We start from the raw sequence: 15,310 nt of genomic DNA on the forward strand, positions 1-15,310 counted from the left end.
AGTCAGGGGGCCAGCCCCCACCGGGGGACACAGGCAGGGGGCAGGGAGGGAAGGGGAGCACAGAGGAGGGAGAAGCTCTCAGGAGGTTATAACCTGGATGGGAGGCTGGTCTGCAGCCTGGGAGGTGAGCTCTAACTGCTGCAGGCAGGAGCGAGGCCTCAGCTCTGGGCTTGTTCGCAGGGCAGTCCTGGCTCCGCGCACCCTCTTCCGAGGCTGCGGCTCCCTCCTCTCAGGACACATTACTCCAAATTACGGCTCCCCAGCCTACTGAATATTTTAGGTGGAAGGGATTTGAGGAACGGGCCAGGACCCACCGGTCTGCCCTGAAGCCACTCACAAGACCCTCATGTGGGAGATGCCCTTCATGAACCCAGGGGAAAGGAGTTCCCGTCTCCCCAAGACCCCAATAGAGATCTATCTAAATGAATAGACTTGGCTGCTTCCCTAGTTTACCACTCTTAGTTCCTAGCCTTCCATTTTCCTATGATAGTTTTCCACCGCTTTCTGCTCCTCTTCCCACCAGCATAAACACACTCAGATTTAACCATTTTGAGGGTCTTCGTTTCCCATGCCAAGGCTCACATGTCATGGAAAACTTCTAGGAAATAAGTTTGTGTGGTTTTTTTTTTTTTTTACATTTATTCATTTTTCAGAGAGAGAGAGAAAGAAAGAGCGTGAGCAGGGGAGGAGCAGAAAGAGAGGGAGACACAGAATCTGAAGCAGGCTCCAGGCTCTGAGCTGTCAGCACAGAGCCCAACGCGGGGCTCAAACTCGCATAATGCGAGATCATGACCCGAGCTGAAGACGGACGCTCAACAAACCGAGCCACCCAGGCACCCCTCTAGGTGTTTCTGTTGTTACGGGAGCCCGAGCCAAGAACTTGGAAGGGCAGAGGAAAAGGATGCTTTTGCTCCCCTGTAATTGCAATAGATTTTGACCATTCCTCCTGGCTCCAACCATTGCTTCTGAGTTTGGACTCTGGCTTCCCCGTTTACCAGCTGCGTGACCTTGGGCAAGTTGCTTCTGTATCCTTACCTGTAAAATGGATGTGATCCTTGCACTCACCTTATGGAGTGGTGTGAAGCTTAAATACAGTGTCATGGAAAGGCTCAGCCCAGCACATGATAGATAGAGGGCAAACACTCACAGAAGATGGGCTGTTCCCATGATGGGCATCACCGTTCACAGTCTGTGACTCCTAGGCTGGACGCCTCCGTGTTTCTCCACACACAGGCAGAGTACTTCCGTAAGCTACCTCAACCTGAGGCCGGGATTTTGAAGCTCCAAACCCTGCTCAGCTCAGGGGTCTATTTCTGGCCATACATCAGGCTCTTGGAGAGGCCCCAAAAGAGGCAACTGGTAAACCGAGAAAGAAGGGGTGCAGAACGCAGGACGGGGGAGGAGGCTCATGGGCCGGCCCAGCTTTCCTCTGCTGTATTCACACACCCATCAGCCTCTCAGTCTTCAGCTGTAGAACAATCTACTTCTGTCCTTTTGTACTGAAATACATTTACTTTGTCAATGAAATCTTTAATAGAAGTTCATTCGTCAATGAAATCTTTAATAGAAGTAAAACTAAGACGGTAAAAACAAAACTGCAGTCAGGTTCCGCCGGAATCTCTGTCCTCTCTGAGCCATTCTCTGGCTGGCGAGTATTGGAAAGGTGTTGAAGACTTGCCAACCCCAAACAGAGCTTTTCTTCTGGGCCCAGCAGGGGGGATGGGAGGAAAGCCGAAAAGGAATCACCGTTTTCATCCGGGCACAGCGCTGGGCAATGCCAGGCCCAGGAAACACCTGAAATCCTCCAGCAGGTTGGGGATGGGAGAGGGTTTGAGGCTAAAGCCTGGGAGGTGGGATCCCCAAGGTGTCCCTGGGCAGGGTCCGGGGTCCTCCAGACTCCCAGGACAAGGACCCACTCATCCCCCCTCCCCCACTGGTGACTGGTCTGCCCAGTATGAGAGCACAAGGCTGTGGCACCTGTGTCCCCAGGGTCCCCTGCCCTCACCCACAATGTCCCCTTATCCTGCAGCCCAGAGCAAGCAGGTTCCCACTGTGGCCTGCCCCTCGCTGCCTCTAGCTCAGGTATTCGGGGCTGCCAATCATGGAGGTCTTGAGTCAATATCTAGAGCCGTCTTTCCTTGCCTCTCCTGAAGGTATTTCTGGTCCCAGGGGGGAAAGAAAGTCCTGAAACCTGAGGAGAAGCTATCCTTGGTGACATGCCCGAGAAGTGCATTAATAGAAGCCTCCCTCAGGCCCCTGACACGTCTGGACAGCTGCTCAGTCCCGTCTGGTGTCCCTCAGCCCCAAGGCCAGCCCCCTCTGGCTCAGCCGGACACACTAAACTTAGCGTCCAGCCCCAGCTCGATAATCGCCGCCACCTCCCCGGCCTGGCTGCCACCTGCCCAGGAGACACCGCCACCGGACCGTGCCGAGGGTGCCCGCTCCCCCGCCACCGCCATGTCCCAGACCAAAGCACCGAAGGTCCGCGCGACCCTCTTCTGCATCCTGGTGGGCGTCGTGCTGGCCATGGTGGCCGTGGTGACTGACCACTGGGCGGTGCTGAGCCCCGAGGTGGAGCACCACAACGCCACCTGCGAGGCGGCCCACTTCGGCCTCTGGCGGATCTGCATCAAGCGTATTGTCATGACGGACAGCAAGGACAAGACCTGCGGACCCATCTCCCTGCCTGGGGGTAACGTATCCACTCTCTGACCCCGCGCCCGCCTCCTGCCCTCCCTCATCCCCCTGGAAAGGGTGTCCGTGGGAAAGCCCAGGAAGAGCGGCCCCCCCCCCCCCCGTGCCCAGGGAAGAGATCCGAATCACATGTGTCCCACTGGAGGCCAGAGACGACTTATAAAATGAGGGCGTTTGTCTTTAGCTACTTCCGTCTTGCTGAGGCCTCGGACTTTTCACCCAGAGCAAAGGGCTGCACAGGTGGGACCCGAGGCTCATGAAGGAATCCGTGGATCTACCAGACCAGAGGCTCCCGGCCCCCGAGGCGGCCCCTCTTCTGGGTGTGCGTGGCCCTGCTGTCCCCCTGCACAGACGGGCTCAGTGGCCCTACAGCCTCGTGCTGAAGGGACACGTGCGGTTGGCACGTCACTCCCCAGCCTCCAGGCTGGGTGTGAGGCAGGATCGGCCACAGCATGTACAGGGCGTAGTGCAAAATGAAAACGTGGGGCTCCTTGTAATGGTTTTTAAGAATTTCAAGATGGCGGCAGTGAGGCATGGAGTCCCTTCTGTGTGCGGGGCCTTGGCTGGCTGCACTGGTCACGCACCTGTAAGGCGGTACCTGGTTGTAGATGAGCCACCCGCTTCTTGTCGGCACCATCGCTCTTGCACATCCCCTCTTAGCTCAGACCCCTTCAGGGCTGGGAAACCTTTCCTCCCGCTGTGGCTTAGGCGCACTCCTCAAGTTCTCATCAAAGGGCAGCTCCTTGTGAAGAATACCTGGTATTAGGGGGACCAGTCTGCTCCGCAAATGTGGGGCCTCCTGCATTCATGGCGAACAGCACATGCTGAGCAAAGTGCCTTGTGCGGAGAATCGAAGGTCTGGGCTCCAGTCACACACTGCCCACGACGCCCCAGTGGCCACGGGGGCAACAAAGGATATTGTAACTTGTGCTTGGTGCTTGGGCTCAGCAGCATCAGTCCCTTCCAGGGCTTCCAAATATCACTCTAAGGGGGCAATGGGCCAGGCTGAATGCGGTGTCCCACCTGGTTTTCAGAAGTCTTCCGTCTGCCATCAGACTGGGTGTTCGCCGAACCCTGCTTTTCAAGGAAGTCACGGCTAAGTCCCCGGAAGCCTTGCAAGCTGTGTGTGGGACAGAGGAGCCCAAACCCCATTCCCCCACTTCTCCTTTGCCTCCTCCTTCCCCTCCTGCTGGCTCTGGGAAACCTCTGCCTTGTTCACACCCCCTAGATACTCAGAAGACTTGTAAATACCCAGCTGTCTTAGAAACACTGAGCCCCGGGGCTGACTTCTTTAACAGACGTGGACATGTGCTTGATGGGTATTGCAAGGCCCGCATGCCCACGTTCCTCAGCCACGGCCGAGCACACCCGTAAACAGATGCATCATCCAGCCAATTCTCCAGGCAGCGCAGGGCAGCGCAGGGCAGCGCAGGGCAGGGCAGGGCGAGGCCGATTCTCTACGGGCCATGCATGGGAATGCATGTTATGGTCCTGTCCATCTGTCCTCAGAGGCCCTACCTCTTAAAGTCTGGTTAATTTACAGAGCAGATGAGCAGGGAGGCGAGGCAAGTCCATACAAGGAAGAGACAAACTAGTAGAGGACCAGCAGGCATGGTTTGGCCTTGAGCCTGACAAGGCAGGGTCTATCTCTATGCCTCCTTGCTCTGGCCCGAGGGAACCCTACCTCCCACACTTGTGAGCCAGGCCCTTCCCCAACAAGCTTCTGAAGTATGTTCCTGCTTTCTCCCTTCTCCTTTCTCTGCAGATGGACATCTTTTTCTTTCCCCACCCACCTTTTCTGTGGGATTGCTCTTTTCTAGAAAGAGGACTAGAGCTCATATATGTTCTCTCAATTATTATTAATAGCAATAATAATAACCACAAACACGAATATCACACCATCTGCCAAGTATTGTTTTAAGTGCCTTCCATATTTTAACTTTGTAAAAAAAAATTTTATGTTTATTTATTTGAGAGAGAGAGAGAGAGAGAGAAAGAGAACATGAGTGGGGGAAGGGCAGAGAGAGAGGGGGGCCTGAGGATCCGATGCAGGCTCTGAGCTAAGAGCAGAGAGCCCAATGCAGGGCTCGAACTCATGAACTGTGAGATCATGACCTAAGTTGAAGTCAGACGCTCAACCGATTGAGCCACCCAGGTGCCCTCATAGTTTAATTTTGAATGACATCAGAAGAAATGACAGACTAAGAATCTCCAAAAATCCTCTTCTCCATAAATACAAGGAGAACTTTGGCCCAAATGGTCAGAATAAACTTTCTCAGAATGCTGGAAATGAACCAATCTCGTAGCAATCCAGCAAGTGCTCGTTCAAGAAAAATAGGTGAATCTCAGTTAGAGTGGTGAGTTTTGTGGCACTTTAACCTGCTCTATTACTGTCCCCCGACTCCCCAACCCTGTCATAGCCTTGAAAACCAACAGCTCACAAACTGAAAATTGGGCAGCCTGGAAACCCCCAGAGGGGACAGACAGGATGGATCTCATTCCTAGAGAACTGTCGCTATTGGATCTGTCTGCTGGTTCCCTGGAAGACCCCCTTGCAAGGCTGTCTTTACTTGACCTGATGCTGAGCTCATCAGGTGCAAACAGTCTTTTTCCAAGGGGACATTTGTCAAAAACAACTAGAAAACAATTGTTTAATAGCATAACTTCCTAGGACAGTAGACCCCAGTTAGGGCAAACAATCGGCTAAGCAAAAAACTGGAGAATGAGATATCCAGAGGTGGTTTGGAAAGCTCCATCCTATTCCTGAGAATTTAGAAGGCCACGTGCATGCACAGCACTGTATGGTGCACAGGAAAGCCCTGAAAGGGTCCTCGGCGCTCACCTCGGGCTGATCGTGAGGCTGTGGGTAAGCAGGAAGGGAAGGCTAAGGCAGAGATGGAGGCTGCTTGGTGGAATGCTTAGCTCTCTGCTTAGCCCCTCAGTGAAGACTGGGAGATGTACCAGTTCCAGGCATTTTACCCAACGTGAGTTGACTGCCAAGCTAACTGAGCAGAGATTTCGGTGTTCACACGTGACAAAGAATGCAGACTTTACAAAGTTAATTAAGAGAATTCACTAAACAAACAGTAACAAAGAGCAAACGAGAGCAAACCCTGCGGAAGCAGGCATGGGGTGGGGGGACTCTGATTTCCAGAGTTGCTCATTATATTATTCACATTTTCCAGCTTTAAATTTAAATTTTATTTTATTTTTTTGATGTTTATTTATTTATTTTGAGAGAGAGGGAGAGCACAAGCAGGAGCAGGGGAGGGACAGAGAGAGAGAGGGAGAGAGAGAGAATACCAAGCAGGCTCTGCACTGTCATTGCAGAGCCTGATGTGGGGCTGGAACTCACAGATCAAAGAGAGGTTGAGCCAGAATCAAGATTCAGTCGCTTAACTGACTGAGCCATTCAGGTGCTCCTAAATTTAAATTTTAAATTAAAAAAAATTCACAAGACATGCAAAGAAATAAAAAAGTATGGTCCATATACAGGGGGGATAAAACCAGTCAACAGATCCTTAAGAAAGCCAGATACTGCACTTAAAGACTTTAAATCAGCTATTTTAGATACACTCAAAGAACAACAACAAAACAAAGCCTGAAGAACTAAAGATGAGAATGATGTCTCATGAAACAAAGAATATCAATAACGAGATAGAAATCGTTTTAAAAGGACCCAACAGAAATTCTAAAGTTGAAAACTACAATAATTGAAATGGAAAACTCAATAGCAGGTTCAATAGCTGATCTGAGCAGGCACAAAAAGGAATAAGTGAACTTGAAGACAGATCAGTTGAGATTAGCTGGTGTGAAGAACAGACAAGAAAAGAAAAAGAATGAAGAAAAATGAACAGAGCCTCAGAGATACGTGGAATAGTATCAGATGAACCAATATACACAGAATGGTGGTCCTAGAAGGAGAGGAGACAGAGAGAGAGAGAGAGAGAGAGAGAGAGAGAAAGGAGCAGGAAGGATGTATGAAAAATAATGGCTGAAAAGTTTCCAAATTTGACGAAAAACATTAATCTACAAACCCACAAAGCTTAATCAGTTCCTGTAGGATAAATCCACACCTAGACACATCATAATCAGAACTGCTAAAAGATAAAGACACAGAATCCTGGAAGGAGAAAGAAATGACTTTTCGCATACAAGAGATCCTTAGTAAGACTTACAGCTGATATTTTCCCAGAAATCATGGAGGCCATAAGGCAGTGGGACAACAAATATAAATATATATACAGTCATCTAACCCTCACAAAATCCTCTATAAGGTCTACACTATTATCATCTCATCTAACAGTAAAGAAAATGAGGCACAGGCAGGTTGAGTAACTTGACCAAGGTCACACAATTACCATGGCAGAGTAGCCAGAGATCACAGCCCTAGAATTCACCTTCTTGGTCACTACATTATACTACTTTACAACAACCCAGTAAGGACGCTGTCATTCTACAGGTGATTATCATTCTACAGGTGGGAAAACCGAGGCTCAGAGTGGCCTTCCCAAAGCTAACCATCTCACAAGTAGAGGTTCAACACTCAAGCCTCTCCAGTCCACTCCCATACAATACTGCCCACTGTACATACAAACACAGCTCCTCAAAGCTGCTGATTCAGACAAACACAGAAGAGGCCAACCTTTGACATGGCATGGTTTAGAAGAAGCTGGACCAGGAGCTGGTTCAAGAGAGGACACTTTTCAAGGTCCCATTCGGCCATTGATTGCTGGCGGCTCTAAGGATCATAAATTGTCTAATTTGGTTTTTCTGCTGACCCAAAGAGTTTTAGAAAGACTGTCATGTACACGATTGATATCTGAGGTCAATTCCAATGCCTTTAGAATGACAATAAGGTCTCCCCCCATGTCAGGAGAGGCTGACTGCCTGAAAGCCCAAGTGAATCATCCCAGAGGGGTCATCCCCTGACCTTGGACTAGGTAGAATGTTATTTCTCTCGGGCCCTGTCTCTTTAGGCTAAGATAACAGACTGCCACAGGACCCCTCTGCCTTATGGCCCATCTTCTCTTCCAGCACTTGGTGCAGGGACTGGAGCCACATGAAAACATGATGGTACAGACCCCAAGGATTTCAGGCGCCTTCTTTCCCATCCACATGAGCCCATGCTGGAGACCCAGGCTACAACTAGACTTCCCCCCATCCCATAGAAAAGCAATGCTCTGACACTCTAGGGTTGGGTCTTGGGGATTTGTCCAACCCATTTGATAAAAGTCTTCCATCAGAGGGGCAGGGAGAGACAGAGCACAGAGAAACCACTGCCAGGAGCATCCAGAACTTCTCTTACAAAAAGGGTCAAGACAGCCCTGGCATTGATGCAAGTAACAAGTGAAATATTTTTCCAACCCCGAAATCACTAGTTCTCTTGGTTTTGTATCAATTAACAAGATATTTTTTAATATATTAACGTGTACATCAGCCAGCCATGGGTACACTGATACATTCTCAGTGATAACCCAGAAGCATCCCATAACCGTGTAAGTTAGCCCAACAATCAGGGAAATATCTGCATTAACTCAAGTTCAGGTTGGAGTTGAATGTGCCTTCTGTTCCGGTTCTTTGAAATTGGCACAGTTAGATATAGTTCTGTGTAGTCACTCCTTTACCCAGAGTGTTTGGTTAGCCAGAATAGTCCAACCCCAGTCAAGCTCAATAGCTGAATTCACCACATTTTTAAAGGAATAACTCATTTAACTTTCTTTTTTAATGTTTTATTTATCCTTGAGAGAGAGAAAAACAGAGAGCACGAGCAAGGGCGGGGCAGAGTGAGAAAGGGACACAGAATCTGAAGCAGGCTCCAGGCTCTGAACTGTCAGCACAGAGCCCAATGTGGGGCTCGAACTCACAAGCCGTGAGATCATGACCTGAACTGAAGTCAGATGCTCAACTGACTGAGACACCCAGGAGCCACCTCCCCCATTTAACTTTTTAGACCACTGAGTTTTATGACTTTTCATGACAGACATTTCTGAAATACAGAGAAACAGAAATACAGTTTAAGTTTATTTTTTCAGGGGGAAGGAAGAGAGAGAAAGACTGCGAGCGGGGAAGGGTAGAGAGAGGGGTAAGAGAGAGAGAATCCCAAGCAGGCTCTGCACTATCAGCGCAGAGCCTGATGTGGGACTTGAACTCACGAACCAAGAGATCATGACCTGGCCAAAATCAAGAGTCACTCACTTAACTGACTGAGTCCCCCAGGCGCCCCCAGAAAGACAAATATTAAAATCACCATAAGCCATTTGCAGAGACAAAAGAGGTTGGAGGAACCCAGAGTTCCTAATTATTGGCCCCAGATCGTCACCCTGACATTGCCATCTCCCCTGGCTGGACCCAGAGCACTTGCTTCTAGAGCTGTAAGCCCTGAGCACTGCATTGTTGGGATGGGAGCCGGGGGAAAGGCAGGGAGGGGTACCAGAAAGGCAGGTCAGAACCTGCACAGTTGTCACAGAGCTGCCACTGCCCCTCTCCTCCAAGCCCCTCACCCGTGACTATGTGGCCCACCCAGAGCCCCTCTCTGATGTCTTTCCTTTCCAAGTTGCTCTCAATGCTCTGTTTACCCAAAGCACCCAGACAAAGGGGCAGGCGCAGAATCTGCCCCCTCAACAGGGCCCTGGGCATTTCCCGAGTGACACAGGCAGATGCCCCGCTTGGTCTTTCCTGGACAAGTGTCTTGTTGGTGCCGGACGTGTCCCAGAGTGACTCTTGGGTCTCGCGTCCCCCCACCCCTGCTGCAGTCATCAGGGACCACAAAGGGGCTTGCTGACTCCCGTGGACAGCCATGGGGTCCTGGAGCAGACATGACCCCTGGATTCAGGGTAGAAGGCACTGGCCTTCCTCGTGTGCTAAGTTCAAGGGAGGGGACAGGGCTGGCCCACCCATTCTCAAGCCCTGGGCTCCGCTATATCAGAGAGAAGCTGAGACTTCCAGATGCCCCGAGCGGGAACCCCACTCCCTGGGGACCCTCCGTCCCTGCACACGACATCATTTAATGAGGGAGGCGTGCACTTGGGCCACTGAAGGAGGAAATCTCCCCTAGAAAATGCACAGGCTGGTCTCCCCAGCCAGCGCCCCACTCTGGGGCTGAGCTAAGAGGGTTTCTGCAGGCAGTGGTCTGTCTGTCAAGAGCGGAGCCTGGCGGTGACCCGGTGGAGGCTGATACGCAAACAGGACCTATGAAAGAGTTGCCTCAGTGGCCCAGAACCGCCAGAGAACTACACTCCAGCCAGGCTCCGACAGGCCTTTATCTCACAGCCCTCTGCTCCCAAGGCTTTTAACTCAGATTGCGAGTGGTCAGGGAAGCAGCTGACCGTGAAACACACTTGAATTCAGTCAATTCTTTTCAGAGGGTTTTCAATGACAACCGAAACTGCCCCCTTAAAGAACGAAACAGAAATGTTCCTTTGTCCAGAGGGAGACACATGGAGACTTACGACATAGCACGAGCCATTCTGAAGCAGTGATTCAAGAGCATCTATAGCTAATAATCTAACAAATAGAAGAGGGTTGCATTGTGTTTTAAAATAGCACCGGAAGCTGTGAGAGAGAAAAACGCAGCATTAATTCTGACATCACCGCCGGCAGTTAGACACCCCAGGTAACTCCGCTCTCACTCGAAAGGAAAGTGATTTAAATATAGAAGCTCAAAGAGAAGGCTGTTTACCTCTCAGAACATTTACTGCTGCTAAAACAGGCTCATCTCCAGGGGTCATTTCCTTTCTCCGCCAGGGAGTAGCAATAACCCTGATGTTGGGGGTTGGGGGAAAGAGTGGGAGGCCATAGGCTTAAGTGGCAATAAGATGATTTAGGTCAGACAGAAGAAAGCCTGCATCCCAATGAAAGCTAGGACTTTGGAAACACCTCAAGTTCACTTCCACAAGGAACAGACATCAATAATCGTATTCTCGTAATTTACATGTAGCCCAAAAGGGAAGAAATGAATGCACATACTAGACACCATCTAAACTAGGAGTGAAGGGGCCACGGACCCACAGGAAAAAGAAAGCAATGAAGGACATCCCACAAATAAAAAGCAACCCAATTTGATTTTTTTTAAGAAACTATTTTTTTAAAAAAACCATTCACCTACTTCCTAAAGAAGGAGTAAAGAACATTGAACTGTTTTCAACAAGCGAGAAGAACTCATTTGGTTTTAAAGTATGTCAAGTTACAAGAGAAATTAAAGGAGAAAAATGGAAGAGAAATTATGCCTGAAATTGTATTTAAAACCAGCATGAATTTCTTTGTTCTGGGTCCTTCCCCTGGCCCCCCACCATCAAATCCAGATTTTCGGTCCCACTGTTCACAAATCTTCTGTGGCTTTTCTGACATTATGATGTAGAACAAACAGCTCGCCAGGAAGTGTTGTCTGGGCCATGGTGTCAAGGGCCCGATGAAAAGACATATGGTCACATTTGGCCCTTGAATGGAGGTCTCTATGCTGCACCCAAGTCCATCCAGATGACCTACTCAGAAAGGCTCTTTGTGGGGCATTTTAAGGGAACAGGGCTTCCCAAAGTGGCGGAGCATCAGAATCTTCTGGAAAGCTTTTGAAAAACATCCTTCCCCATCAGTCCCAGTGTGTCAGAATGGACCTGGATAGTGACAGAAAACACAGCCCTAGATTTTGGTGTGACCAGGCTTTCTCCGCCTCACCCTATTGATATACTGGGGCGGGTCAATTCTATGTTGTGCAAGGCTGTCCAAAGCTGTAGGCCGTTGAGCAGTATTCCTGGCTTCTCTCTACCTACTAGCACGCCTGCCAGTTGTAACACCAAAAATGTCTCCAGACTTTGCCCCATGTCTCCTGGGGGGCAGAATGAGCCCCAGGTGAGAACCACCATTTGGCCCTTTGTTGATGGTCTTCCCTGTACCCCCTGACAAACCGAGCGCTGAACCTCAGTTATCCCATCTGTCTAATGGGCTGAGTACCCACAGTACTATATGCCCAATTGTCAGGGTCAGCCTTTGCTTCCTGAAGATCTCTTGGCTTCTTTAAAAAAAAAAAAATAAGTTTAAATTAAGTTTATTTATTCTGAGAGAGAGAGAGCACACAAGCAGGGAAGGGGCAGAGAGAGAATCCCAAGCAGGCTCTGCACTGTCAGCGGGGCTCAAACTCACCAACCCGAGATCATGACCCGAGGAGGGAGAGTTGGACACTTAACCGACTGCGCCACCCAGACGCCCCAAGACGGCTTCTTAACCCCCTTCCCCTACTGAAATTTTGGTCTAAGGGTCCGAGAAACAGCCCCGATTCAAGTGTTTCAGCCCCGATTCAAGGTGAAATCGACCTTGACCGCCCTCTTTTCCTGGAGCCTCTGGCCGGGCTGCAGGCCCCATCTCTCAACTCACAGGCCGCCTCCCTCCTTTGCAGAGAAAAACTGTTCCTACTTCAGGCATTTTAACCCAGGCGAGACCTCGGAGATCTTCGAAGTCACTACTCAGAAAGGTGAGCCTCTGGGGGAAATCAGGGAGGGGAGGGGAGGGGAGGGCGATCTCTGTCACAGGCTGCGGAGCCAGAAAATCATTGGGCACAAAGGATTCCCTTATCTGGTACCTGGATGGCAAGGAGTTCATCCTGACGCGTCAGGATCGAGCTCCCCTTGTCCCCCGCCCCCTCTCCCCCCACCCCCGGGAGCGCAGCGCCAGGGGCCTCGGTCCTGAGCTTCCATCCATCCGGGCTTGGGAGCGGCGGCGCAGAGGCGGTTCCCGGTGCCCCACACCCGCCCGCAGAAGGAGTACATCTTCCCACCAGGCCGAGGGAGGCGGGAGCGACGGGGAACTGGAACGAGTCCTCAGAGCCCCTGCACGGGTTTTCAGGGCTGGTGGCGCAGCTGATTCCCGCCCTGGCCCCCCTGTCACCCCCGGGGCATCAGGACAGCAGGGACGCGGGGGGTGGGGGGGGACGCCTGGGGGTCCGGGAGCATGTGCGCCCCGGGGGCCTTCCCGGAAGCACCTCGGCACGTGCGCGAAGACCCCTTGCACGGCGTGTGAGCTCGCACACAAGATCCCCACGTGCCACACACTGCGCGCACGCACACACGCACACGATCACGCGCGCGGCCCTGAGACAAGCCACGCTTCCCGCGGCCGCTTGGTGTCCCAGGCCAGACCACCCAAAGCCCTCTGCCCCATGGCTCGCAGGAAGCTTTCCGTTCCAGAAAGGTCTCCGGCCACATGGCTCCCGCCGGCTTCGCAGGCCTCTGTTCCCCTCCCTCCCCCGGGGGTTGGGACCCGCAGCGCAGGGCCCCACACAGGGCGTGGGAAGGGAAGGTTTGTTGCCATCCCGGCCCAGCCCCTGACCCTCCGCGTGACTCTGGGAGAAGGGTTTCGCCTGGGAACCTCAGTGTGCTCTCCAGTGAAATGGGCGCAAGGGCGCGCGGCACTGCGCCCTCCACCCCCACCCCTCCAGCCGCCGCTGAGCCGCCGCGCCGCACCTGCCCTCCTGTCCCGCAGAGTACAGCATCTCGGCTGCCGCCATCGCCGTCTTCAGCCTCGGCTTCATCATCATGGGGACCAGCTGCGCGCTTCTGTCCTTCAGGAAGAAGCGGGATTACCTGCTGAGGCCGGCGTCCATGTTCTACGCGTTCGCAGGTAGCGCGGGAGGGGGGGGGGGTGCGGCTGGGGCTGGGGGGCGGCACCCTGCTTTCCGCGACCCTGGGCAGCGCTCAGCCTCCGTGCGTCTGGCACAGTGTGGGGGGAGGGGGGGTAGTGACTGCCCCGCGCTTTGCTAGCGCAGCGAGCGAGGGAAGAGGCGCGGCCGCTGGGCCCGGGGAGGGGGCGGTCTGGGCAGGGGGCCCTGAAGGCCAGCCTCGGCCCGCAGGTCTGTGCATCTTCGTGTCGGTGGAGGTCACGCGGCAGTCGGTGAAGCGCATGATCGACAGCGAGCACACCGTCTGGATCGAGTACTACTACTCCTGGTCCTTCGCCTGCGCCTGCTCTGCCTTCATCCTCCTCTTCCTCGGCGGCCTGGCCCTGCTGCTCTTCTCCCTGCCTCGAATGCCCCAGAACCCCTGGGAGTCCTGCATGGACGCCGAGCCCGAGCACTAGCCCTCCAGGACCCCCCCCCCCCAATCGGGGCTTTCCCCTCGGGAAGCCGAGCCTGGCCCAGAACGTTCTAGACAGGAGGCGGGAGCTTCCCCTCTCCCCGGTCCCACCTACCCCACGACAGCCGCCGCCGCTGCTGCTCTCTCTGAGCCCTTCTCTGGGCTGTGACAGGCTCCCCCCGGGAATCCAGCGAGTGGACCTGACCCTGACTTGCCCACGTGGGAGGGAGGCAGGCAGGCAAGGCTCGCAGGTGCACAGGTGAGGGAGACCTTCCCCTGGAGGTCACAGTTGTCCCCACTGAGCCAGGTGTCTTTGATAAGCTGGGCCCAGTTGCCCTCTGTTAGCCCCGTAGGGACGCCCTGTGCTCATTTACCAATTCTGGGCTTTGGCCCCAGGGCCAACCACCCCCTCCTTCTCTGGGACAAGATACACCCTTTCCAGTGAACTGAACGTCCCCTCCTGGGTTTCCAAGATGCCCGAGGAGCACTTTTTTTTTTAACTGCGTGGAACCTGACTGTGGTTTGAAATAAAAGCTCTTTGAACACGTATTTTTTTCCTTGCACCTTGCACAGAAATTGCTTGGATTCCTGACCACGCCCCAGGGGCCCCATGACCCTGAAGGAGAAAGGAAAGCAAGTCCCCACCATTCCCCACCCCCCGGGGGCATGTCAGGGACTTTTGCAGAGAGCTGGAGAGGGCGATGAGGTCCTGTTTACCAATAAAACTTAGAGGTTCTGAATTCCAGCTTGGATCTCTGGACCCTGAGATCTTCTTTGGGAGAAACCAGAGACCATCTGACTAGGCGAGGGTGTTCAAAATAAGGAGGGGTTATTTCCAGAGCCCGGGCACGCTGGCATCCAAGTGCTAACACAGCAGCCGAACTCCACAACCACACGTGTCTGATTTCAGACCCTGGATTTTTGTTACAAGGAACGTCAGGAAGCCGGGCTTAGCAGTTAGACACTTAGGATTACGCGGAATGTCATTAAATGGCGCTCTTCAACCTTCCAGAATCCCACCATATTTACCCAGCACTCAGAAACGTTAAGTCAGACACAGTTGGCAAAGAGGATCCACGTGCTCCGTGCCCCAAACTGGCACCGGAAGTCTGTTGCGCTAATTCTTCTGTAGCAGGGCTTGCAAACTACAGCCTGTGGGCCTGACCTCGCCCACCACCTGTTGTCAGCCGGGCCACAAGCTAAGAACAGTGGTGTTTTTGGTTTTGGGGTTTTTTTTTTTTTACAATTTTAAATGGCTTTTAAAAATCAAAAGAAGAATATTTTACATTTGGAAAGTATTTCAATTTCAGTGTCTGAAAATAAAGTTTTATTGAAACTGTCAAAGAAAAATAAAGTCACTCAGGTGGCAGGGGCAGATTGTAATCAGTCATCGACTTTAACAATAGGGAAGGGTCCAGGATGAACTGTGGCAGACTGGCTCGCACCCCCCGGGCCTTGATGAGAAAAGTTTGTGGAGCCCTGTTCTGGAGTAACTACGCTCGTCAGTGAGTCCGTTAACCCCAATCTGTTCCCGTCTGTCGCGTGAGAGGAAA

The 15,310-nt window shown here is 52.3% G+C and overlaps 1 protein-coding gene across 1 annotated transcript; it reads left to right on the top strand.

Moving 5' to 3' along the window:
• The first annotated feature begins 2,457 nt into the window (after window positions 1-2,457).
• On the top strand, window positions 2,458-13,761 carry CACNG1 (calcium voltage-gated channel auxiliary subunit gamma 1). Its single transcript, XM_039235894.1, has 4 exons — window positions 2,458-2,692; window positions 12,086-12,160; window positions 13,168-13,305; window positions 13,535-13,761. Exons 1-4 carry the CDS (start codon window positions 2,458-2,460, stop codon window positions 13,759-13,761), a joined length of 675 nt encoding a protein of 224 aa, XP_039091825.1.
• Window positions 13,762-15,310: the final 1,549 nt, after the last annotated feature.

Source organism: Hyaena hyaena, unplaced genomic scaffold, assembly GCF_003009895.1.
Source record: "Hyaena hyaena isolate Hyena2069 unplaced genomic scaffold, ASM300989v1 scaffold_104, whole genome shotgun sequence".
In the NCBI taxonomy this organism is placed as follows: Eukaryota; Metazoa; Chordata; class Mammalia; order Carnivora; family Hyaenidae; genus Hyaena; species Hyaena hyaena.

Bases quoted from the DNA above. Each gene is read 5' to 3' on its own strand.
- CACNG1 (XM_039235894.1), top strand. From the start codon at position 2,458: ATGTCCCAGACCAAAGCACCGAAGGTCCGCGCGACCCTCTTCTGCATC. The intron at 12,161-13,167 runs GTGAGCCTCTGG...CCTGTCCCGCAG, and splicing joins CGAAGTCACTACTCAGAAAG to AGTACAGCATCTCGGCTGCC. The intron at 13,306-13,534 runs GTAGCGCGGGAG...CTCGGCCCGCAG, and splicing joins CATGTTCTACGCGTTCGCAG to GTCTGTGCATCTTCGTGTCG.